The sequence below is a fragment of the Phyllobates terribilis genome, unplaced genomic scaffold, assembly GCF_046119375.1.
Source record: "Phyllobates terribilis strain yellow unplaced genomic scaffold, ASM4611937v1 Scaffold_5__5_contigs__length_657084704, whole genome shotgun sequence".
In the NCBI taxonomy this organism is placed as follows: Eukaryota; Metazoa; Chordata; class Amphibia; order Anura; family Dendrobatidae; genus Phyllobates; species Phyllobates terribilis.
Window position 1 is genome coordinate 567,908,290 of NW_027362765.1, and position 24,792 is coordinate 567,933,081.

Genomic DNA, 24,792 nt, shown 5'->3' on the forward strand with positions numbered 1-24,792 from the left:
ATAGTGTCACTTGTGGTGAGTTTCTGCTGTTTTGGCACCTTAGGGGCACTGCAAATGCGACTTGGCACCCGCAATCTATTACAGCCATATTTGTGCTCTTAAAGTCAAATAGCATTCTCTCCCTTTTCGATCCCTGCTATGTGCCAATTAGTAGTTTCTGACCACAAAGAGAAAAGGCACAACAAATTTTGGGGTCTATTCTCTCCTATTATACTTGTGAAAATGAAAAATTTAAGGCCAAATCAACATTCTAGTGGAAAAAGTGTAATTTTTAATTTAGTTTCCAAATATATTCTCTTGAGATTTCTGCTGTTTTGGCACCTCAGGAGCTCTACAAATGGGGCATGGTGCTTGCAATCTATTCCGGGCAATTGTTTTCTCCAGACGTCAAATAGTGCTCCTTCTCTTCCTAACATTGCTTTGTGCCCAGATGGTAGTTTCATTAATGTGCTCAGGAGAAATTTCACAACAAATTTTGGCGTCTATTTTCTCCTCTTACCCTTGTGGAAATGAAACATTTTGGGCTAGAGCAAAATTTTGGTAGAAAAAAAAAAAAATGTTTTCATTCTGCTTTGGAGTATATCTTGTGAAGCACCTGAAGGGTTAGCAAACTTATGTGGTGTTGAATACTTTGAGGGGTGTAGTTTTTAAAAAGGGGTTTGTTTATGGTTTTTGTTACATATAGGTCCTTCAAAGTCACCTCAAAGTGAAATGGTAAAAAAAAAAGTTTTATGAACTTTGATGAAAAATTGCTGATTAACTTTTAAGCCTTCTATCATTTTTTTTTAAAAAAGATGGTTAAAATATAAACTTGATATATGGTAAAAGTTTTTTTTACTAATGTTTTATTGTGTTATGACTATTTTAGGGGCATACAATTTTAAAGTTAAAAACTTGCTAATTTTTCTACATTTTTGACAAATTTCAGATCTTTTCATAAATAAATGTAAATTCAAATCGACCTAAACTGACCATTATCATAAAGTACAATGTGTAATTAAAACACAATCTCAGAATCACTGGGATATGTTGAAGCATTCCTAAATTATTATCACATAAATTTACAAATCAGATTTGAAAAACTGGGGCTTGATCAGGAACCCCAAAACAGGCTGTGGCAAGACCGGACCTTAAGGAAGCCTAACGTTGCACAAAGGGCATCTGTAAATGGATGTGTAACTTGGCCAATATTCCAAATCATCTTGAAAACAGGAAAAATTGACATTAAGTAGCTCTTATATAGCCATGCACCAGATTTGGGTATCTGATATCTTATATTGCTCTTTGTAATGTCTTTGAGGTCAATGAGAAGAAAACAAGCTTGTGAGATAGGTATGTCTAGTTGTACACTACACAAGCTTTGAAGTATGCTGTGCTCACCATTACCATAGATTATTGCACTTGGCCTTGTTTTATTGCTTTGAGAAACTGCTGGAATACAGATACTCCTACAGTTTACTGTAAAAGAACACTCAGTGCCATGTGTTAGGTCATAAACTTCAGACATTCTGTCCAGATAACACTCCCAAACTGTGAATAGACCCAATAGTGCATTACAAGGTCACAATGCACTATATTAGCAAGATTAGGAAAAAACCTGGCAGAACAACAGAGAAAAACATGACTTTATCTTGCTCCGTTTATCACTGCACTGTTCAAAGAGGAGGCTTCAATATTTGGGAACCATGTCTTGGAAATGATTCTCTTATGGCTTCCTTCATGGATCCATGTATGCAGTTTGGAAATAAGGCAGTGTTATGATATATAATATTGTGCAGTGATTTTAGATGGTATTTTACCAAAGGTGTACAACATTTTAATCTTTATCTGAATTCAGTCATATTTTACCAATATTTTACCAATCAAATTTTGGTCATAATTCCCAGCTGTTATGCACACGCCCGGGCTAGAGCGGCGTGTGCATGTGACTGGTAGTGATTCCACTGGACCGTGCCGGAGAGTGAATGCCTGGAGGGGCGTAACTAAGTATCTACCCGATCCGACCAAGGTGGCACGACGGCATACGACGCCAGAGCACCGAGGAGGAACCGGGCAGAGGGACCAGGTGCTACTCCAGGACAGACCCCGGACACGGCTGTTGACCCACACAGGGGAATACAGGAACAGACTGGTAGACTGGCACACAGACTGGTATGCAGGCAGGCGGGTATGCAGGCAGGCGGGTATGCAGGCAGGCGGTTATGCAGGCAGGCGGGTAAAGGTAAGCACAGCTAGAGTGCAGACAGGGAGGCACTAGCAAGTAGGAAAAAAGGCGGGATAGGACCCAGTACACACCGGGATTCAGGAACAATACAGGCAGAGGGGTACAGGCAAGCACAACTAGAGTGCAGACAAGGCTGAGCAGGGAGGACAGGGCTCTGTTCACACTGAACAGACAGGAAGGGAAAGGCAGAGCCAGACACCCACAGGGTACTTGCAGTGAAGTAGCGAGTGGACCATAAACTCACAAACGGGAGTACAGAGACAACAGGCAGGAGATAGGTACGAGTTCAGACTCTGCAGAAAAAGGAAGGGAACGGGCATAGAGGCAAAACAGGTAAAGGATAGGAGAGAGTTCAGACTGGAACTGAATGTACGGAGGAGACCGACACTGCAGCGGGATACAGGAGCGGGTCTGGGAATACTGCCCCCAGAGAGGCGGGACGAACAGGCAAGGAGCGTGTTCAGACAGGACAGACAAGATACAGGAGCGGGTCTAGGTAATCGGCCCCTAGAAGGCGGGAGGAACAGGCTAGGAGCGTGTTCAGACAGGACAGACAAGATACACAGAAAGGACTCAGTTCAGACACGGGAACTAATACCGCAAAGCAGGAGACATACAGGACACAGTTCAGACACGGGAGCTGATATCGCAAAGCAGGAGACATACAGGACTAAGTTCAGACAGGCCTGGAAATACAGCCTCCAGGAAAGGCAGACAAGGAAACAAAGACGGGACCTGGCACCTTCAGAGTGAAAACACACACTGAAGGAAAACACTATGCTCAGGCAGGGATAGAAGGGAGCTGCTGAGCTATATACCAAGTGTCAGACAGCAATAGGCTGAGGACGCACAAGGGGTGTGACCCACAGCAGGTACAAAAAGCAGGAAGTGATCGGGCGCCGCCCTTAAGCAGCAGAGACAGACACAAACAGACAGCATGGAGGGAAGCCAGAGAGACATTCCGGACAGGAGATCAAGTGCGCGCTCCTGCACAGTGGGAAATGGACCACTATGCAAGGACGCCGCCAGGTATGTTACAGTACCTCCCCCCTTACGCCCCCTCTTCTTCAGGCCTGCCAGAATCTTCCGCAGGGAATTCGAGGACCAGTCGTTCACTGGGTTGGAGGGGGACAGAGACTTGAGGGTAATCTCTGCTTCGAGGTACATCTTGTCAAGCTCACAGGAAGAAATAGACGGGTTATCAGGTACATAATGAGGAAAAGTCACTGTCTCTTTGTTATCTGGTGGTACCCCGGAGGATTCAGGAAACAACTGGAGGTCCTCCGCCGGGTCAGAAGAGTACTGAGGCTCAGAGAAAACATCTGCTTCAGAGTACACTAGGTCGGACTCACTGGAGGAAGCAGGCGAGGTATCAGGTACAGGAAATAGGAAAGTCTCTGTCCATTCACCACCAGGTGGCACCCCGAAGGGTTCTGAACACAACTGGAGGTCCTCCGCCTGGTCGGAGGGGTGTAGAGACTCGGGAGTAACCTCTGCTTCGGAGTACACTAGGTCGGACTCACTGGAGGAAGCAGGCGAGGTATCGGGTACCGAGTATAGGAAAGTCTCTGTCCATTCACCACCAGGTGGCACCCCGAAGGGTTCTGAACACAACTGGAGGTCTTCCGCCTGGTCGGAGGGGTGTAGAGACTCGGGAGTAACCTCTGCTTCGGAGTACACTAGGTTGGACTCACTGGAGGAAGCAGGCGAGGTATCGGGTACCGAGTATAGGAAAGTCTCTGTCCATTCACCACCAGGTGGCACCCCGAAGGGTTCTGAACACAGCTGGAGGTCCTCCGCCTGGTCCAAGGGGTGTAGAGACTCGGGAGTAACCTCTGCTTCGGAGTACACTAGGTTGGACTCACTGGACGAAGCGAGCGAGGTATCAGGTCCAGGATATAGGAAAGTCTCTGTCCATTCACCACCAGGTGGCACCCCGAAGGGTTCTGAACACAACTGGAGGTCCTCCGCCTGGTCGGAGGGGTGTAGAGACTCGGGAGTAACCTCTGCTTCGGAGTACACTAGGTTGGACTCACTGGACGAAGCGAGTGAGGTATCAGATCCAGGATATAGGAAAGTCTCTGTCCATTCACCACCAGGTGGCACCCCGAAGGGTTCAGAACACAACTGGAGGTCCTCCGCCTGGTCGGAGGGGTGTAGAGACTCGGGAGTAACCTCTGCTTCGGAGTACACTAGGTTGGACTCACTGGACGAAGCGAGCGAGGTATCAGGTACAGAGTATAGGAGAGTCTCTGTCCTTTCGCTACCAGGTAGCACCCCGAAGGGTTCAGGAGGTCTCAGGGAGGACAGACCCTGGCGTGACTGCTTGCCTCTAAGTCTAGCACGTCTGGACTGCCTCTTGAGGTTGGGAGAAGTATTCCGGAAAGCGTAGTCACCCTGTGAGGATTCTGGGTGGGCAGTAGTCTCATTGGGCTGGAGAACTATTGCGCTACCCACACACATTACCTGACGGGGCTGCTCCGGGATATTGGGAAGTGAAGCTTCAGCAGGGGCTTCAGAGTTAGGGTCCTCGAAGACCATACGAAAGGCCACCAGGAAGGCCTGCAGGTCAAGGATGACAGGATCCCATGCTTCCCATAGGGGGGTGACCCATTTCAAGGCATCACCCGCTAGGTAGTCAATCATAAAGGCCACTTTAGCCCAATCGGAAGGAAAATAGAGAGGGTAGGCCTTAAAGTGTAGCATGCATTGCTCCACAAATGCACGACACTGTCTTGGATCCCCATAGTAACGTGGCGGATCCGCAGGAACGAGAGCTGATAGATCCATCTGGACGGGTGCGTAATTCGCCTGGAACTCAGCTAAAGGGAAAAAAAAATTTATTTATTTATTTTAATGCATGTATTTGCTGGAAAAACTTCTCAGAGAGCGAAGGCCGTGGGGCTCAACGGGAACCATGGCCTGAGCATGCTGTTATGCACACGCCCGGGCTAGAGCGGCGTGTGCATGTGACTGGTAGTGATTCCACTGGACCGTGCCGGAGAGTGAATGCCTGGAGGGGCGTAACTAAGTATCTACCCGATCCGACCAAGGTGGCACGACGGCATACGACGCCAGAGCACCGAGGAGGAACCGGGCAGAGGGACCAGGTGCTACTCCAGGACAGACCCCGGACACGGCTGTTGACCCACACAGGGGAATACAGGAACAGACTGGTAGACTGGCACACAGACTGGTATGCAGGCAGGCAGGTATGCAGGCAGGCGGGTATGCAGGCAGGCGGTTATGCAGGCAGGCGGGTAAAGGTAAGCACAGCTAGAGTGCAGACAGGGAGGCACTAGCAAGTAGGAAAAAAGGCGGGATAGGACCCAGTACACACCGGGATTCAGGAACAATACAGGCAGAGGGGTACAGGCAAGCACAACTAGAGTGCAGACAAGGCTGAGCAGGGAGGACAGGGCTCTGTTCACACTGAACAGACAGGAAGGGAAAGGCAGAGCCAGACACCCACAGGGTACTTGCAGTGAAGTAGCGAGTGGACCATAAACTCACAAACGGGAGTACAGAGACAACAGGCAGGAGATAGGTACGAGTTCAGACTCTGCAGAAAAAGGAAGGGAACGGGCATAGAGGCAAAACAGGTAAAGGATAGGAGAGAGTTCAGACTGGAACTGAATGTACGGAGGAGACCGACACTGCAGCGGGATACAGGAGCGGGTCTGGGAATACTGCCCCCAGAGAGGCGGGACGAACAGGCAAGGAGCGTGTTCAGACAGGACAGACAAGATACAGGAGCGGGTCTAGGTAATCGGCCCCTAGAAGGCGGGAGGAACAGGCTAGGAGCGTGTTCAGACAGGACAGACAAGATACACAGAAAGGACTCAGTTCAGACACGGGAACTAATACCGCAAAGCAGGAGACATACAGGACACAGTTCAGACACGGGAGCTGATATCGCAAAGCAGGAGACATACAGGACTAAGTTCAGACAGGCCTGGAAATACAGCCTCCAGGAAAGGCAGACAAGGAAACAAAGACGGGACCTGGCACCTTCAGAGTGAAAACACACACTGAAGGAAAACACTATGCTCAGGCAGGGATAGAAGGGAGCTGCTGAGCTATATACCAAGTGTCAGACAGCAATAGGCTGAGGACGCACAAGGGGTGTGACCCACAGCAGGTACAAAAAGCAGGAAGTGATCGGGCGCCGCCCTTAAGCAGCAGAGACAGACACAAACAGACAGCATGGAGGGAAGCCAGAGAGACATTCCGGACAAGAGATCAAGTGCGCGCTCCTGCACAGTGGGAAATGGACCACTATGCAAGGACGCCGCCAGGTATGTTACACCAGCCCTCCAGCCATACCTCATCAATGGATCTAAATCGGCATCAGTAGAAGTGTGCTTAATATGAATGCTAACATGTGCCCCTAATATCCTAATATGACTGAAGACAAGCTTATAATATCTGTTGTACAGTTCCTAAAGGGGTTGTCCACCTTTGGGGACAACATTTTATTCAACTTGATTGCATGTATTTGGGATTAAAAATCAATTTTGCAATTGTGTTTCATTTAATGCCATAAAATTGTGTAATGTAAATGTTCCCTAAGTCTAAAAGACTGATTAATTCTGATTTCCATGTAGAGGTGCAGCATAGAAGCCTATGCATTTGCTATTAGTGAAATGATCCAATGCAAATTGAATTTTAGTCAAATTCTTGCGAATTTGAACAATTGTCAAACATGTCTGCTGCTATTTTATACAATGCAAAAGAATGCATCAGCTAGAAAGCTCACAGGCTCACATGATAGTGTGCCTCACAGTAATATTCAAGACTCAGAACAACAAAGGGTAAAAAAGAAATTGTGTATATTGCAATGTAGATGTTTCAATTAATTTACTAATCTGAGAGAGATTGATTGAAATATGTAAAATGCCAAACACAGGCATCAGGAATGCTAGAACTACGAAATAATAGTTAAACCTTCACCCCCCAGCCAGTTTTCACTTTCCTGACCAGACCAGTTTTTTTTAATTCTGACCAGTGTCAATTTATGAAGTGACAACTCTGGAACATTTCAGTGTGTGTTGTACTTTATGTTAATGGTAACTTCTGATCGATATAATTTGCAATTATTTATGAAGATATTGAAAATTTGAAGAAAAAAAAAATTTGAAAATGTAGCAATTTTCAAACTTTTTATGCCCTTAAACAAGATAGTTATAACACACAAAAAAGTTAATCAAGAACATTTACCACATGTCTACATCACATCAGCATCATTTCTGAAACATATTTTTTTATTAGGATGTTAGATGGTTAAAATTTTATCAGCTATTTCTCATTTTTCCAACAAAATTTACAAAACCAATTTTTTTTAGAGACCACATCCCATTTGAAGTGACTTTGAGGGGCCCATGTGCCAGAGATTACACAAAAGTGACAGCATTTTAAAAACTACACCCCTCAGAGTGCTCAAAACCGCATTCAAGAAGTTTATACACCCTTTAGGGGCTTCACCAGAGTCAAAGCAATGTGGAAGGAAAAAATTAAAATTTTACTTTTTCCCACAAAAATATTGTTTTAGTCCCAAAGTTTGCATTTTCAAATGGGTAACATGAGAAAATGGACTGTACAATTTGTTGTGAAGTTTATCCTGAGTACAATACCCCATATGTGACGCAAAACTATTATTTGGCGCACAGCAGGGCTCTGAAGGGAAAGAGCACCAATCAACTTTTGGTTAGCGAAATCAGGGATGTCGTGTTTGCAGAGCCCCTGATGTGCCTAAACAGTGTAAATCCCCCACAATTTACCTCATTTTGGAAACTACACCCCTCAAGGAACTCAAGGAACTTATCTAGAGGTATGGTGAGCACCATGAATGTGCAAGGTGCTTCACAGAATTTTATAACTTTGAACCGTGAAAATAAAAAATCTAAATTTTTCACCCAAAAATATTTCTTTAGCCCCAAATTTTTCATTTTCATATGGGTAACAGGAGAAAATGGACCATAACATAATCTGTTGTGCGATTTCCCCTGAATACACAGATACCCCATATGTGGGGGAAAACTACTATTTGGGCACACGGCAGGGCTCGGAAGGGAAGGAGCACCAATTGAATTCTGGAGCACAATTTTGGCTTGAGTAAACTGCAGATGCCATGTCACATTGGAAGGCTCCTGACATGCCTAAACAGCAGAAAGCCCCACAAGTAACCTTATTTTGAAAACAAGACATCCTGAGGAATTCATCTAGGGGTGTAGTGAGTATTTTTAACCCTCTGGCAACTCACAGAATTGTATACAATTATATAAAATTGGGCTGAGTAAATGGAAAATTACCAATTTTCCACTAAAATGTTTCTTTGGCCCCAAGTTTTTAATTTTCAAAAGGGATAATGTAACAATTCCACCCCTCAGTGTGTCTTAGGATGCAGTGATTGACAGCTCAGTTGTCCAGTCTGGTGCAGGGGCATGCTTCGCTGTCTGTGTTTTGATTGACAGCTCGATCGTTCAATCTGAAACTGTGAGGTGCTGAGCTCTCGCCAGATGCTCCACATTCTCTTGATTGCTCAGCTAGCAGTCCTAGATAGCTGTCAGCCGTAGCTTCAGCTCTGTGTAATTATTTTTCCCTGTGCCTAGTGCCTTGCTCATTGATCTATTGCTGCCTGACCTACGACCTCGTTCTGACCATCCACTTGTCTAATCCTTTTGCTCTGATCCACTATTCTCCCAGTATTTTGACCTCAGACTGTTACTTGACTATTCCTTTGTCTCTTCCCTCTGTTTATAACGTACCCTCTTGGCTATGGACCTTGGACTCCTGACTATCCTGACTCACGGCTTGTCTGTGAGAAGTGACTCAGCACCCCATTATGGCTAACCAATATGTTTTTCCCTTTTTCACCAGTATGGAGCCAAGCTAAGCAATGCCAGAGTCTGGAATCATCACAGTACCAGTTGCAGGGTCAAATAATTAGTTTTAGGCTGTGCCCACGATGCGTTTTTTTAAGCGTTTCAGCAGCGGCAAAAACGCTGCAGAAATGCTTAAAAAATGCATGGTAGAAGGCCTGCCATGTTCCCCAATGATAATCCGCATGTGCTGTGCACATGCTGCGGAAATTTCCGCTGCGGATTATCATTACGGAAAAAAACGCAGCACTACCAATTATTTTGCGGAAGTGAGGCGTTTTCGCCGCCATTGACTTGCATTAGATCGCATGGATTACGCATCACTGTATATGTAGATGCGCATTCCATGCGTTCTAATGTGCGGATGGTACTCAGGTCTAAAGAAGAGGAGACTCTCCTCCGGACCCGGGTACCATAGAAAACTGTAAAAAAAAATGAATAAAATAAAAAATAAATGTATACTTATCTTCTGGCGGCCCGCGCTGCGCTCCTCCTTGCTTGCCGGCAGTTCGCGATGGAATGAAGGACCTGCGCTGACGTCATAGTCATGTGACGGGTCAGGTCCTTCAGTGTACCGCTGCCGGCAGCCGGGACAGAGGGAATCAAGACTGCGGGGGCCATCGGAAGGTAAGTATAGATATTATTTTTTATTTTTAAACATTCTTTACGGTCACACTATATAAATCCATGCCGTTTGCATGGATTTATATAGTGTGACCAAGTTGACAAGCACTTTCCAAGTGATGCTAAAATCGCTTGGAAAGCGCTTGTCAACCCGCATGCGGAAATGCAAGTGAAGAACGCTTCACTTCCTCATGTCCCTGGCAGGAAAACGCATGTACAATCCGCATGAGTTTTTTTCTGCCAGGGAGATGCAGAAATGCTCAGGAAAAAATCCTGAGCATTTCTACATCGTGGGCACATAGCCTTATGAAAACTTCCTCTAGCCCTCCTCTGCCAGGAGTGGCTGTGGCGTCAGTACCCTCTGATGCACAGTTGGTCTCTCCAGAACCAGTAAAGTCCCTTCCGGATCAATGTGTGAGAGAAAAATAAACAGTTTAGGGTATTCCGGGAGAGCTGTAGGTTATTTTTTACCCTGTATCCCCGGTCGACAAGGGATGATTTCCGAGCGAGTGGGAATAATTATGTCCCTACTTCGTGGGGGCCCTCAGTCCAGGGCATTTTCCTTGTCCCCACAGGTCCCAAAACAGTCTTCGGTGGACTCCTTTTTTGACACTTTAGGTCTGATCTCTGATAAACCCGACAGGATCCAGGTCGCCGAGGCAAAGATCATGAATCTGGCACAGGGGGGCCACACTGCTGAGGACTACTACACTGAGTTCTGGCAGTGGCCACTGAAGTTCTGTAAAATGATGCCGCTCTCAGGTGCCAGTTCCACAAAGGTCTTTCCAAGACTCTTAAGGACAATCTGGTTATTCATAATACCCCTTGTTCTCTAGAGAAAGCCATCACCCAGGCCATACATTGGACCGCAGAATCCGTGAGAGATGTGGTGAACAGCAGGCTGCCCGTTATACTTCTCCGGAGCCAGTCCATTTAATGGAGGTGAAGCCATTGGTAGTTAGTTGCCAGCCTTCGTATTGTGGGGAGAAAATGTAGACAAGATCTTGGATTCTGTCTGTAATGTGGTTTCACTGGACATTTTGTCAAGAATTGTCCCAGACAGGCCAGATGGTCCTTGTTTTTCTCTAGGTTTAATTTCTTTATCACAGTCAGGCAGTGGTCTTCAGAATGTGAAAACTAACACATTATCTCGCAGTATCGATTCAGTTTGTCCTCCAGAACCTACATCCTCCATTCTTCCTAAGGGTATTGTGGTTTCTATGGTAACCTCGGAGTTGGGAGAGGAGATCCATAAAGTCCAGGCGTTGGCTCCTTCCTCTACTCCAGGGTCCAAATTATTTGTGCCTGTGTATCTAAGATTGCATCTGTTACAGGAGTTTCATGATTCTGTCTTGAGTGGTCATCCTGGGCTTACTGCTACACGGAAAGACATCGCTAGATTTTTTTGGTGGCCGTTCGTGCATAATGATGTATCTGCTTGTGAAGTCTGTGTACCCACTAAAGTCAGTCATGACTGTCCGACCGGGGAATTGACTCCATTACCAATTCCAGAAAGACCGTGGACTCATCTTTTCATGGATTTCTTCTTGGATTTGCCTTTATCTGGTGGAAAACTGCTTTTTGGGTGGTATTTGACTGATTTAGCAAACAAGCTAATTTTGATCCTTTGTCAGGATTACCTAATGCAGACACCAAAGAAGGAGGTAGAACTACCCCCCAAAAAAAATTGGTTTAAAATGTATACATCTTTATTAGACATGATTAAAATTACATAACATACATAAAAAAAACAGGAAAACAAGCTCAGGAGAAAAAATGCGGTATCTCAGATGTTACATGTAAAGATAATCTTTTCACCTCCCTGATTACATAGAACGACCCAAAAAACACAATAAAAAACAAAATAAGAGGGTCATATCAGAGATCATATGTCATATCATATTAATCAATCCTTTGTAGGTACAAATTATATTCAAAGGCAACATTGTCCTCTAATAGGGAAATGTATAACACGGTCAGACTAAAGTGTAAAAAAATTTTTTGCAGATACACTTTCCAGATTGTTTATTTCTCACATTGTAAGGCTACATGGGGTCCTTTTTAACATTGTGTCCGATAGGGGAGTGCAATTTGTCTCTAAATCCTGAAGAGCTTTTTGTTGTAAATTGGGGACTGACTTGTCATTTTCCTCTACTTACTACCCTGAAACCAACGGTCAGACTGAGAGGATGAATCAATCTTTGGAACAAATTTGAAGGTGCTTTTTGGCAACTTGGCAGGAGGACTGGTCTTCATTTTTACCTAATGCTGAGTTTGCCTTTATCAATAGGGTAAATCAGTCCCCTGGAACCTTGCGGTTTTTCTGTAATTATGGTTTTCATCCCCATTTTGGTGAGTTTTCTAGGATTAGTTCTGAATGTTCTGGGGTGGAAGTCACTATGCAGAGACTTTGGGATGTCTAGAGGGAGATTCAAAAGAATATTGTGACTGCTCAGATTCACCAAAAATGGAAGGCCGATAGATTTTCGGTGGGTAATATTTTTAGGCTTGTCATCCAGAAACATTAAACTTAAGGTATCATTGGCGAAGTTGGGTCCGAAGTTCATTGGTCCCTATGAAATTCTGGACGTGGTTATTCAGGTCGCCTTTGTTGAAGCTTCCTCCATCTCTCCGCATCCTTAATGTCTTTCATAAATCCCTCTTAAAGGAGTTTGTCCCTTCGGTGGTGTCGCCCTTGTCCCCACCTCCTCTGGTTTTTAATGGCAGTTTAGAGTCTGAGGTTCAGAGGGTTGTGGACTCTCGTAAGGTCCAAAAATCCCTCCAGTACCTCATCCACCGGAGGGGATATGGACCTGAGGAGAGATCCTGGGTCCCAGCTCGAGATGTGAAGGCCAAGAGGTTAGTCAGGGCCTTCCATCTGAAGTTTCCTGGAAAATCTGGGGTCCTGTGGCCCCACTAGTATAGGGGGTACTGTATTGATGTCACCCCCATGTGTGTCCTAGGACGCAGTGATTGATAGCGCAGTCATCCAGTATAGTGCAGTGGCGTACTGAGCTGCCTGTGCAGTGATTGACAGCTCAGTTGTCCAGTCTGGTGCATGGGCATGCTGAGCTATCTGTGTTTTGATTGACAGCTCAGTCATAAAATCTGAGACTGGGAAGTGTTGAGCTCTCGCAAAATGCTCCACATTTCCTTGATTGCGCAGCTATTTAACTTAGCTGGCAGTCCCAGATAGCTGTCAATCATAGTTTCAGCTCTGTGTGATTGTTTTTCCCTGTGCCTAGTGCCTTGCTCAGTGATCTATCGCTGCCTGAGCTTGGACCTCATTCTAACCATCCGTTTGACTAATCCTTTTGCTCTGATCTACCATCCTCCCGGTATTTAGACCTCGGACCGTTACTTGACTGCGCCATTGTCTCTTCCCTCTGTTTATTATGTAGCCCCCGGGCTATTGACCTTGGACTCCTGACTATCCCGACTCACGGCTTGTCCGTGAGAAGTGACTCAGCGTCACCTTAGTGACTCAGTGTCATAGTTAATAGGAGAAAATGGATAGCACAATTTGTTATGCAATTTCTCCTGAGTATGTCAATACCCCATATGTGGTCAAAAACTACTTTTGAGGCACAATGTAAAGCTCACAAGGGAAGAAGTGCCATAATGGAGTTCAGATTCTGCTGGAATGGTTTGAGGGTACCGTGTCACATTGGCAGAGCCCCTGATGTTCTAGAGCAGCAGAACCCCTCCATAAGTTACCCCATTTTACAAACTACACTTCTCAATGAATTCATCTATGGGTGCAGTGAGCATGTTGACACCACATGTACCTCACAGAATTGTATACCATTGGGTGATCATAGAATGGTAGAGTTGGAAGGGACCTCCTGGGTCATCTGGTCCAACCCCCTGCTCAATGTAGGATTTACTAAATCATCTCAGACAGATGTCTATCTAGCCTCTGTTTGAAGACGTCCATTGAAGAACTTACCACCTCTCATGGCAGCCTGTTCCACTCATTGATCACCCTAACTGTCAAAAAGTTTTTTCTAATATCTAATCTGTGTCTCCTCCCATTCAGTTTCATCCCATTGCTTCTAGTCTTTCCTTGTGCAAATGAGAATAAAGATGATCCTTCTACAATGTGACAGCCCTTGAGATATTTGTAGACAGCTATTAAGTCTCCTCTCAGTCTTCTTTTTTGCAAGCTAAACATTCCCAAATCCTGTAACAGTTCCTCATAGGACATGGTTTGCAGACCGGTCACCATTCTGGTCGCTCTTCTCTGAACTTGCTCCAGTTTGTCAATGTCTTTTTTAAAATGTGGTGCCCAAAATTGAACACAGTATTCCAGATGAGGTTTGACCAAAGAGGAGTAAAGTGCGATAATGACTTCACGTGATCTAGACTGGATACTTCTGTTAATACATCCCAGTATTGTATTTGCCTTTTTTGTTGCTGCATCACACTGTTGACTCATGTTCAGTCTATGATCTATTAGTATACCTAAGTCTTTTTCACATGTGCTGTTGCTTAGCTCTATTCCTCCCATTCTGTATATGCTTTTTTCATTTTTATTGCCCAGATGTAGTACTATGCATTTTTCCCTGTTAAAAACCATTCTGTTAGTTGCTGCCCACTGCTCCAGTTTATTTAGGTATTTTTGAATCCTCTTTCTCTCTTCTCTAGTGTTAGCTATCCCTCCTAGCTTTGTGTCATCAGCAAATTTAATCAGTTTACCCTCAATTCCTTCATCTAAATCATTGATAAAGATGTTGAACAATACAGGTCCCAGGACAGAGCCCTGTGGTACCCCACTTGAGACATTCATCCAACTGGATGTGAAGCCATTTACGACCACTCTTTGAGTCCGATCACTAAGCCACTTATGAATCCACCTAACAGTTGCCTTGTCCATTCCATACTTGGTCATTTTTTCAATAAAAATGATGAAAAAAGAATAATTATATTTTTCCACTAAAATGTTGCTTTAGCCCCAAGTTTTTAATTTGCATTATGGCTAATTGGAAAAAATGGACCACACAGTTTATTGTCCAATTACACCCGAGTACTCCAATAACCTACATGTAATTTGGAAATACTTCTCTGGTACAGTGCAAAGCTCAGAAGGGAAAGAGTGCTATATTAAAGTGGAGATTTTGCTGTTATGGTTTGCGAGTGCCATGAACCTCTGGAAGAACCCCTGAGGTGCCAGAACAGCTAGAACCACCCCCATAAGTGACCCCATTTTTCAAACTACACCTCTCATTGAATATATCTAAGGGTGCAGTGATCATATTGACACCACAGGTGTGACACAGAATTTTATACCATTGGGCAGTGAAGAAAAAATAATTACATTTTTAACACAAAAATTGTTCTTTAGCCCCAGATTTTACATTTTCACATGGGGAAAGGGGTGAAAATGGCACAAAATTTTGTTACACAATTTCTGCTGAACATGGTAATACTCCATATGTGGCTGTTCAGTATTACTTAGCCTTAGATTTGGGAGGGAAGGAGAGCTAGTTGACTCTCGGAGAACAAATTATCGTAGAATAGTTTGTTGACTCCATATACAGAGCCCTTAAGTGCCAGAAGAGCAGAATGCCTCCTCAAGTGACCCCATTTTGGAAATTACATATTTTACATATCTTGAATAACCCCTATAACTATTTATGTGATTTTCACAGTAAAATACGACATATATTTGCCCTAGATATAGGCCTTGCTTTTGACACTCCAATCTTTTGGAAAAATGGGGCTCCCTTGACTCCTATTTGCCAGCGCAAAGCAGATGTCAGCTGCATCAGATTCAGTGGAAAGGATGCTGTGTTTATGACTAATTTTCCCCATTAAAATCTATGGGATTTATATAAAGAGCCAAACATTGTTTTGGTCTTTTGTAACTTTCATAAACTTAAAGGTAATCTGTTTGTAGGACCAACCATCCTAAACCGTCTATATGGGCAAGTAGGTCATAGGAAGCTGAATAAAATGATACCTTGACATCTGTGGTCTGATGTCTTATTCAGAGAAACCCACCTTTTTCTTATATGTAAATCTGCTGTTCAGGACTACGGGCCGGAAACTGATCTGCATGAGAATCTGACTCCAAAGTTTATTTTAAATGAAAGGAGGCGTTACCAGGCATTACCAGTGGGAGACATGTAATGACTGACAGTCTTCCCTACTTTCATTTAAAATAAGCCATGGAGGTAGATTCTTATGCAGATCTGTGTCCGACCCGTAGTCCTGAACAGCTCATTTACATATTAAGAAAAATTTGAATTTCTCCTGAATAAAACATCAAATTGCAGATCTGAAAGTATCATTTATTCAACTTCTTATGACCTACATGCCCATATGGATGGCTTAAGATGGCTGATCCTACTGACAGATTCCCTTTAAGTAGAGAGGTCAATGCTCAAAGACGACCACCTCTCCTGTAAAGTCAAAGCAAAAAGTGGCCTCTCTTCATTAGTAAATGGTTGTCAATTGTGCATGAATTTTTCAAGGATAAATTTACATGATATGTATAATTTCCTCTAGATTCTAATTTTTTTACTATTGTCTCTTCAGGAAGTGATGCATGCCCTGAGGCAGACCTGGCACACCACCTGCTTTGTCTGTGCTGCCTGCAGAAAGCCTTTTGGTAATAGCCTCTTCCATATGGAGGATGGAGAGCCATACTGTGAGAAAGGTAAACTCTCAAGAGCACAACTAATCTTATTGATTCCAAAGCTTTACAATCTTTGCACAATTCAGTAGGGCTGGGTTGAGTATAAAGCAGAATAAAAAGTTGAATACGGTACCAAAAAATGTAAAGAAATAGAAAATGCAACGAGCCCACAAAAAACAACCCTTCTGGATTTGGCAAAAAAAAAGAAAGTTTGTATCCCCCATTATTCAGTATAAACCTTGTTTTATCCATTTTATTTTTGCTTTGCGCCATCATATTCAGTAATGTTTCTAACACTGTTTAGTGCTACTACCAAATTAGTTATCTGATGTACTAAAGGTAGTATTTATAGCAGCTAACATTACAAATTAGGATATTATACACAGTCTGATCTATTGCTTGCACTTTTATGAGTTTTACTACTTACCAATAAACAAACAAAAATATGTATGATGAAATGGAAGATAGTGACACAAAAAAGAAGAAGTAAGCCGTAATGGAATTAAATAATAAGTTACGGAAAGTGTGTGCCATTTATCAATAGCATCGTGAAAGGCAGTAACTTATAGTTTATGCTTATAAGCCTCAGTAACAATAATACATTCAGCTTTTAGTGTCTGCAGCAAAACAATTTCTCATAAGATGCGCAGGAAAGGGACATTGCTGTTTTTATTAAATGAAGCCCATTCCATTTATTGTGATGGTCATGGATATTAAAGGGACTGTCAGCACAGTGTGACTGTTGAAACCAAGTACAGGCAATTGGTGCTTCACAGTGGGGCCAATCATTAATATACAACTTCCCACCTGCTTGTTTTCCATCTGTCTCCACCCCCATGAAGGGTGGAGATAGATGGAAACCAATCAGGTGGGAAGGGGTATATAAATGATTGACCCCACTGTGAAGCACCAATTGCCTGTACTTGGTTTCATCAGTTATTCTGTGCTGACAGTCCCTTTAAAAATACCCATACATGAGTTAGCATGTTCCGTCTTTCAACTGTCTCTCCTGGCTCCCTGATACACATAAATGTCAGGTGAACATGTTTTTTTTATGAAGAGAAAGGAGAAAGCTGCTTCCAGACACTTCTGACTGGTTCCAGCTAAATTATTGAGTTTGACCCAATAATCAAATGTGTATGGGTCCTTACCAATGATCAAATGAATGTTCAAATATTTGAGCTTTCTCTTTTTAGGATTTATGTAGGATTCTCTTTCAGAATTTGGTATAGGTAGATGATAATGCTGTAAAAATGAAGATAAGCAAATGGGAATCTGTTTTACACAATTCAAAAATGTTATTATACACTTAAGTTGACCATACGCATGAGACAGTATGTTCCTCATAAACTAGGTTTGGTCCAGTGTGCATATTTCTTAATGGGGTTTGAGGTCAAAAGACCCCTTATACCTCCCATCATCTTTTCCCCCAATTATTTTGTTTGGGACAGTTTGGAGACCCACATACACATTAGATCATCAATGGGTTTGGACAAGTTATATTTCAAGTTTATGTCCAACTTTAGAAATTAGATTGATATGCCAAATTATTGGTCTATTTCTAGAAACTTTATGAGCATAAGTCATCTAAGTAGTCAAAAATGAATATGTTATTTTTTTCTAGCTAACTGCCCTGTACATTGTGGAAAAAAACTATGTACAATATATTCAACTACAGAATATATCCTAATAAACTATGTATATTCTAGAGTATTGCTCCCTAACCTTTCTTAACTTGAGAGTCACATTCTGCTCTGCAAGATGGTCGAGAGCCACAATCTATGTGAAGAAATTGAAAATGGGAAATAACTCAAAGAGAAGGTCGGAGGTCTCCCCCTGACTAATTATTTAGATGCCATAGTCACTTATGACTGTGGAAACTCAAATCTTAAGTTGCCGGCATTAGAATTATTTCTGTTGCTGAAAACTGCTTGTGTGTGCCCACTACATAAAACAGCGGTAACCTCTGTGATGTGATCAATGATGGATGTATCTGAAACTGTTCATTAAAGGGCTATCCCAGCTCCACTCATTTCCATGTCAAGAGGCTGAGACATGTGCGTAATCGGCAGGTATCGTTCACCTGCTCCATTCTAATGAATAGGAAGGGTGGAATGACGTATATGTCCCAGTAGGTATCTTTAGATGTGATGCTACCAGTGGCTCTCACTTCTACACCGGAATAATCCTTTAAGGCTGTCCAACTAGCATAAAACTTACAATAAAGTTAGATCCATCTTTAAAGGATTTTTTCCAACCCCATCCACACCTGCATCAGCTGGTGAACGTTGCTGGTGACATGCATGTACAGATACCTATTTACTCGTAATGCACCACTCACCTCTCGATACAGACAGAAGTTTAACCAGAAAAATAATTTAACATTTAACCATGAATATGTAAAATGGTCCTTATGACCTGCCTTCCTCCCACAAAAAAACTCTTACTGGAGAAGAGTGTGAAAAAGGTCAGGTGTGGGGAGCCATGGGGAGTTGTGTGCATAAGGCATATTCATACTAAAGAGTAGAGGAGCAGGCAAGGTAGCGGCCATGTAGTAATGCGGAATACGGCATGGGAACAATCTAGGAGGAGGAGTCATATGAATGCTGGGGAGGATGATGTTATCAGCAAGGAGGAACAAAGGACAGCGCCGCAACGCTAAAGCCTTTTCATGTCTCCTTCTCCTCTTCTTTTTGCCAACAGTTATCTGCTTTACTCAACACTAATGAATGCACCTAGCAAATAGCTGCAAGTCACTAATCAGGGGTCTGTGAGCCATGGGATGGGAAACCCTGTTCTAAAGTAATAATTCTTAAGCTGTGGGTCTGGCACCAGTGTTAAGGCATCCCTGTCACCCACAATAGCCTCTACTGCTCAGGCCTTTGCCTTGCCTACCCTGTTATCCGATTAAGCTCAATACTTTACTTTTGTTCTGTTTATTTAAATGTTATCATAAATGTAGGAGAATATGGACTTCAGCCATTGACAGGGTCCAGGAGTCAGCTCAACACCTTCACAAAAAGCTTGGAAAACCCTGCTTCCGAGAACATTTATTACCTATATTATGATGTATAGGTGCATCTCACTAAATTAGAATATCATGAAAAAGTTAATTTATTGAAGGTTCTTCAATGCAAAAATTGAAACTCATATATTATATAGAGTCATTACAAACAGAGTGATCTATTTCAAGTGTTTATTTCTGTTAATGTTGATGATTATAGCTTACAGCCAATGAAAGCACAAAAGTCTATATCTCAGTAAATCACAATAATTAACAAAAAACACCTGCAAAGCTTCCTAAGCATTTTAAAAGGTCCCTTAGTCTGTTTCAGTAGGCTCCACAATTATGGGGAAGACTGCTGACTTGACAGATGTCCAGAAGGCAGTCATTGACACACTCCACAAGGTCCCAGAGTTCTAATTTTCATTTGGAAATCAAGGTCCCAGAGTCTGGAGGAACAGTGGAGAGGCACACAATCCAAGCTGCTTGAAGTCTAGTGTGAAGTTTCCATAATTAGTGATGGTTTGGGGAGCCATGTCAGCTACTGGTGTAGGTCCACTGTGTTTTGTCAAGACCAAAGTCAGCGCAGCCGTCTACCAGGAAATTTTAGAACACTTCAAACTCGCTCTAAAACTCGCCTTATAGAGAATCTATGGGGTATTGTCAAGAGGAAGATGAGAGACACCAGACCCAACAATGCAGACGAGCTGAAGGCTGCTATCAAAGCAACCTGGGCTTCCATAACACCTCAGCAGTGCCACAGGCTGATCGCCTCCATGCCACGCCACATTGATGCAGTAATTGATGCAAAAGGAACCCTGACCAAGTATTGAGTGCATTTACTGAACATAAATTTCAGAAGGCCAACATTTCAGATTTTAAAAACAGTTTTCAAGCATTTGTTATAAAGTATTCTAATTTACTGAGATAATGACTTTTGTGTTTTCATTGGCTGTAAGCCATAATCATCAACATTAACAGAAATAACACTTGAAATAGATCACTCTGTTTGTAATGACTCTATATAACATATGAGTTTCACTTTTTGTATTGAAGAACTGAAATAAATTACCTTTTTGATAATATTCTAATTTAGTGAGATGCACCTGTACATCTGTCTTCGGAAAAGTTTTCTTTCACCAAGCCTAGTTTCACAAGAGGGTAATAGTTGTGCATATTCACTGTTTTATCTGCGCTGTATTATCCCTGCAAGCCTCAGCCCATAGTGGGACTACAGACTACAGAAGGACTGCATGTGAATCTGTTAGTTTGAGCTATCACCTGGACTTGCAGCAGTAATTCAGATACAGAAATGCTGACATGAAAGTTACTCTGAGTACTGTTTTTAGAGACAAAAATGTAAATTAAACCCTTTGTGTCTTAATGGTCATAACACCAGAGATCCACACATCGTTGATTATATCAGCTCTTCATTTGTCTTCCAATGGTGGCAGTTTTGCATCCTGTAAAAGGAAATCCTTTGTAAGAAACCAGTCTTAACAGCTCTCCAGCTGTACTCATCGTTTTGCTTAACTTAACTTTTGCATTTACAAAGTAATCTACTGTGAAAGTCTTGTCTGGCATTGTGAAGAAATTCAAGACAGACATGAGGGTGAGGAGAAGCAAATAAAGCAAAACAATAGTACTGAAACCAGTCACTTGTTCTACCTGAATCTGCAAGACAGAGGCAATTTTCTAGCTAAATACACACCCAATGTGTTAGTAATGAAAGCAGAAATGGCATCGGTTTCTATTCTATGTCGGTCATGACACAACGCCATCATCACCAAAATTGGTAAAATAGTGCCAAGGAAAATGCGTAATGCCGATAAAAGGGTGTTAGATAAAGGATTGTCCAGCCATATACAGCTTTCCACTAAGGCAGAGGCTACACAGCAACTTCAGCGACAACACATGTCCTACAGCCAAATATTACCTTGTGCAGCTGCCACATCTCAGGGTAATGTTAGTGAATGGGGTTGTGTAGCATGCACAAGTTCTCATGACTGCGACAAGCAAGTCCCAAAAGTTGAAATTATATCAAATTTTTGTGCCTTGATTCTCGCGGTCACTACAACAGGTGAGACACAACCAAGTTCACTAATATCACCCTGAGATATAGCAGCTAAACAATGTCGATCTTACAGTCATTCACAAGACAAGGTGAGCTCTTTACAGTGAGCTGATATCAATATTTAGCCATGACATTATATTTTCAATAGAATTTCTAGAAGCTACTAGCTAGGCTTGGACTGGCCCACAGGAGAACAGGAGAATCCTCCGGTGGGCTCCCATGCAGGAGTGGGCCACCACCCTCTTATATGGTTGTCTGTAGTAGGATGAAGTTGGTGCCGGGAAAAAATCCGCGCTCCTCCATGGTGAAGAAATTTGACGAGAGATTGTATAATTAAACAATCTTGTAGTTTATTGCTAAAAGCTACGATTACTACGCGTTTCGTGGACGTCCCGTCCACTTCCTCAGGTACATAGCTGAGCTAATATTATATAAGCACCTTTCTCTTTAGGGGACTGTGGAATTCTCCTTTGATAGTAAATTCCCAATCTACAAAGAATCTTGAAACATCTTTTCTTAGAACTCTATACTCTGACGTTCCTTCTGGACACGTAAGACTAAGTGTTATCATTCTCCGTCTTATTAGAGTGTGTCTCAGTTGGAACTGATTGGAGGCTCAAAGAGTGTAGAGACATTTCAACTCATACAGTTTAAAAAGTAAATCCAGAGGAATGGTGCAACGCAGAGGTCAAAGAAAGGATGATGCCCCATTCTTTTTTTATACTTGTCTTTCTGTATATAGGAGCATTACTTTTCTACTGAATTATTAGTTACTGTACCACACATTAAGGATATGGAATAATAGTGGATTTTTTATGTTTTGCAGATTATGTTGCTCTATTTAGTACAAAATGCCATGGATGTGATTTTCCTGTTGAAGCAGGTGACAAATTCATTGAGGCCCTTGGACACACTTGGCATGATACCTGTTTTATCTGTGCTGTGAGTATATTCATCACCAGTTAGCAGAATATATGTAAACCTTAGAAAACATTTGATTTAACAGTGATGCTTTTCTAAAACCTGACCTCTTGAGATGACTGGTTTAAAGTGAGTCGTTCAGCAGATTGCTTTGTACGAAACCAATAAGAGCACCAGGTTATAGCCTTAGAAGTCAAACATACCTTTTTTTGAGGCAGATTGACTTGCTGACAAAATAAACATCTATTTTTATGGAAAAAAAGCTCACATGTGCCCAATGGATAAGTGCTTAAGTCAGGCAAGGCTCCAGATCGTGTCACTAAACCTTCCGCCACCCCTCCCATCTCATGATGATAGGTCCATCCTTTGAAGCACCTATATCTCTTTTTTGGCTCTGTGAATTTCAGGGACAATATATGTAAAGTGACTTTCCCTACTGCAATCTTAGTAAAGCAGTACATAGGCACCTATGCATGTTGTAAAATCTACCATTTCGCTAAAGGCTGAAACACAATCGGAGCTTTAGAACTAACAGATCATCTCGCACTCCGGCTAAAATCCAATGTACACTATTAAGACAACTCCATCACCAGAATTAGTGTTGAGCGAATTTGTTCGGCATTTCAAATTTGGGTTCGTGTTCGGGGTTCCGGCTTGTTCGCGCCAAAAAATCAGCTCCGCCTATGTACATCCCTGATTTGCCACGCTGTCACGCTGTAGGAATGTAATGGGAGGACATAGCAATGGTGATGAAACATAGGAGACAGCATAGCCTATGTGCAGTCTGTAAAAAATCAAAACCCTGCACTATAATAGTTTTTCGGCATAATTCGAGGTCGATTTTAAAACATTATCGGTTTTGGAAAATCCCTTTTAATTATATAACAGCCACTGGCTGTATGATTTCAGCCATGTATGATTGACTTTGAAATGCTGAGGGGTTTCAGAGAAGAACATGCTTTAAAAGCTGCTAGGTACCGATCTGCACAGGACACTAGTCAGAAAGGCCAGTTCTTGGCTGCTTCTTTCCGCCCCCTCCTTTGGAGAGACAGGTCTCTTCCTCCATGCGTATATAGGGTGACACTGGTCAGTCATCCGCCAGGAACCCAACTGTCCGACTAGTCTCTCGTGCGCTTCGGTCCTGGCAGCTTTCAAAATATGTTTTTCTTTGAAACGACACTATATTTCAGAGTCACACATACTTGGCTGAGATCATACAGCCAGCGTCTGATACATGCTGCTGTCAGGTTTCCTTTAAAATGCCCCAAAAAGCATTTCTGAAAATTAATTTAAAAAATCAGACAACCTTTTAGACAAACAATTTAAACTTACTGCAGCTAAAAATCATAACTTTGTTAACATGATAAATTTTGAGCAATTAACAACTTATCATGAGTATCAATAACTTTCCTATAAACAGTGGGTACGGAAAGTATTCAGACCCCTTTAAATTTTTCACTCTTTGTTTCATTGCAGCCATTTGGTAAAAAAAAAAAATTCTCATTAAAGTACACTCTGAATCCCATCTTGACTGAAAAAAAAACAGAAATATAGAAATTTTTGCAAATTTATTAAAAAGGAAAAACTGAAATATCACATGGTCATAAGTATTCAGACCCTTTGCTCAGTATTGAGTAGAAGCACCCTTTTGAGCTAGTACAGCCATGAGTCTTCTTGGGAATGATGCAACAAGTTTTTTCACACCTGGATTTGGGGATCCTCTGCCATTCTTCCTTGCAGATCCTCTCCAGTTCCATCAGGTTGGATGGTGAACATTGGTGGACAGCTATTTTCAGGTCTCTCCAGAGATGCTCAATTGGGTTTAGGTCAGGGCTCTGGCTGGGCCAGTCAAGAATGGTCACAGAGTTATTCTGAAGCCACTCCTTTGTTATTTTAGCTGTGTGCTTAGGGTCATTGTCTTGCTGGAAGGTGAACCTTCGGCCAAGTCTGAGGTCCAGAGAACTCTGGAAGAGGTTTTCATCCAGGATATCTTTGTACTTAGCCGCATTCATGTTTCCTTCAATTGCAACCAGTCGTCCTGTCCCTGCAGCTGAAAAAAAAAAACATAGCATGATGCTGCCACCAACATGTTTCACTGTTGGGATTGTATTAGGCAGGTGATGAGCAGTGCCTGGTTTTCTCCACACATACCGCTTAGAATTATCACCAAAAAGTTCTAACTTCGTCTCATCAGACCAGAGAATCTTTTTTCTCATAATCTGGGAGTCCTTCATGTGTTTTTGAGCAAACTCCATGTGGGCTTTCATATGTCTTGTACTGAGGAGAGGCTTCCGTCGGGCCACTCTGCCATAACAACCCGACTAGTGGAGGGCAGCAGTGATAATTGACTTTGTGGAACTTTCTCCCATCTCCCTACTGCATCTCTGGAGCTCAGCCACAGTGATCTTGGGGTTCTTCTTTACC

At 42.7% G+C, this 24,792-nt stretch overlaps 1 protein-coding gene across 16 annotated transcripts in view; it reads left to right on the forward strand.

The window, feature by feature from the left end:
* LDB3 (LIM domain binding 3) overlaps window positions 1–24,792 on the forward strand; it is a 303,819-nt gene that overhangs the window by 276,451 nt on the left and 2,576 nt on the right. For all 16 annotated transcript variants that reach the window (XM_073685870.1, XM_073685873.1, XM_073685876.1 and 13 more), the window contains 2 exons: window positions 16,270–16,390; window positions 22,274–22,389. In XM_073685870.1, coding sequence (XP_073541971.1) covers window positions 16,270–16,390; window positions 22,274–22,389 — 237 coding nt within the window. The remainder of the gene's footprint in view (window positions 1–16,269; window positions 16,391–22,273; window positions 22,390–24,792) is intronic.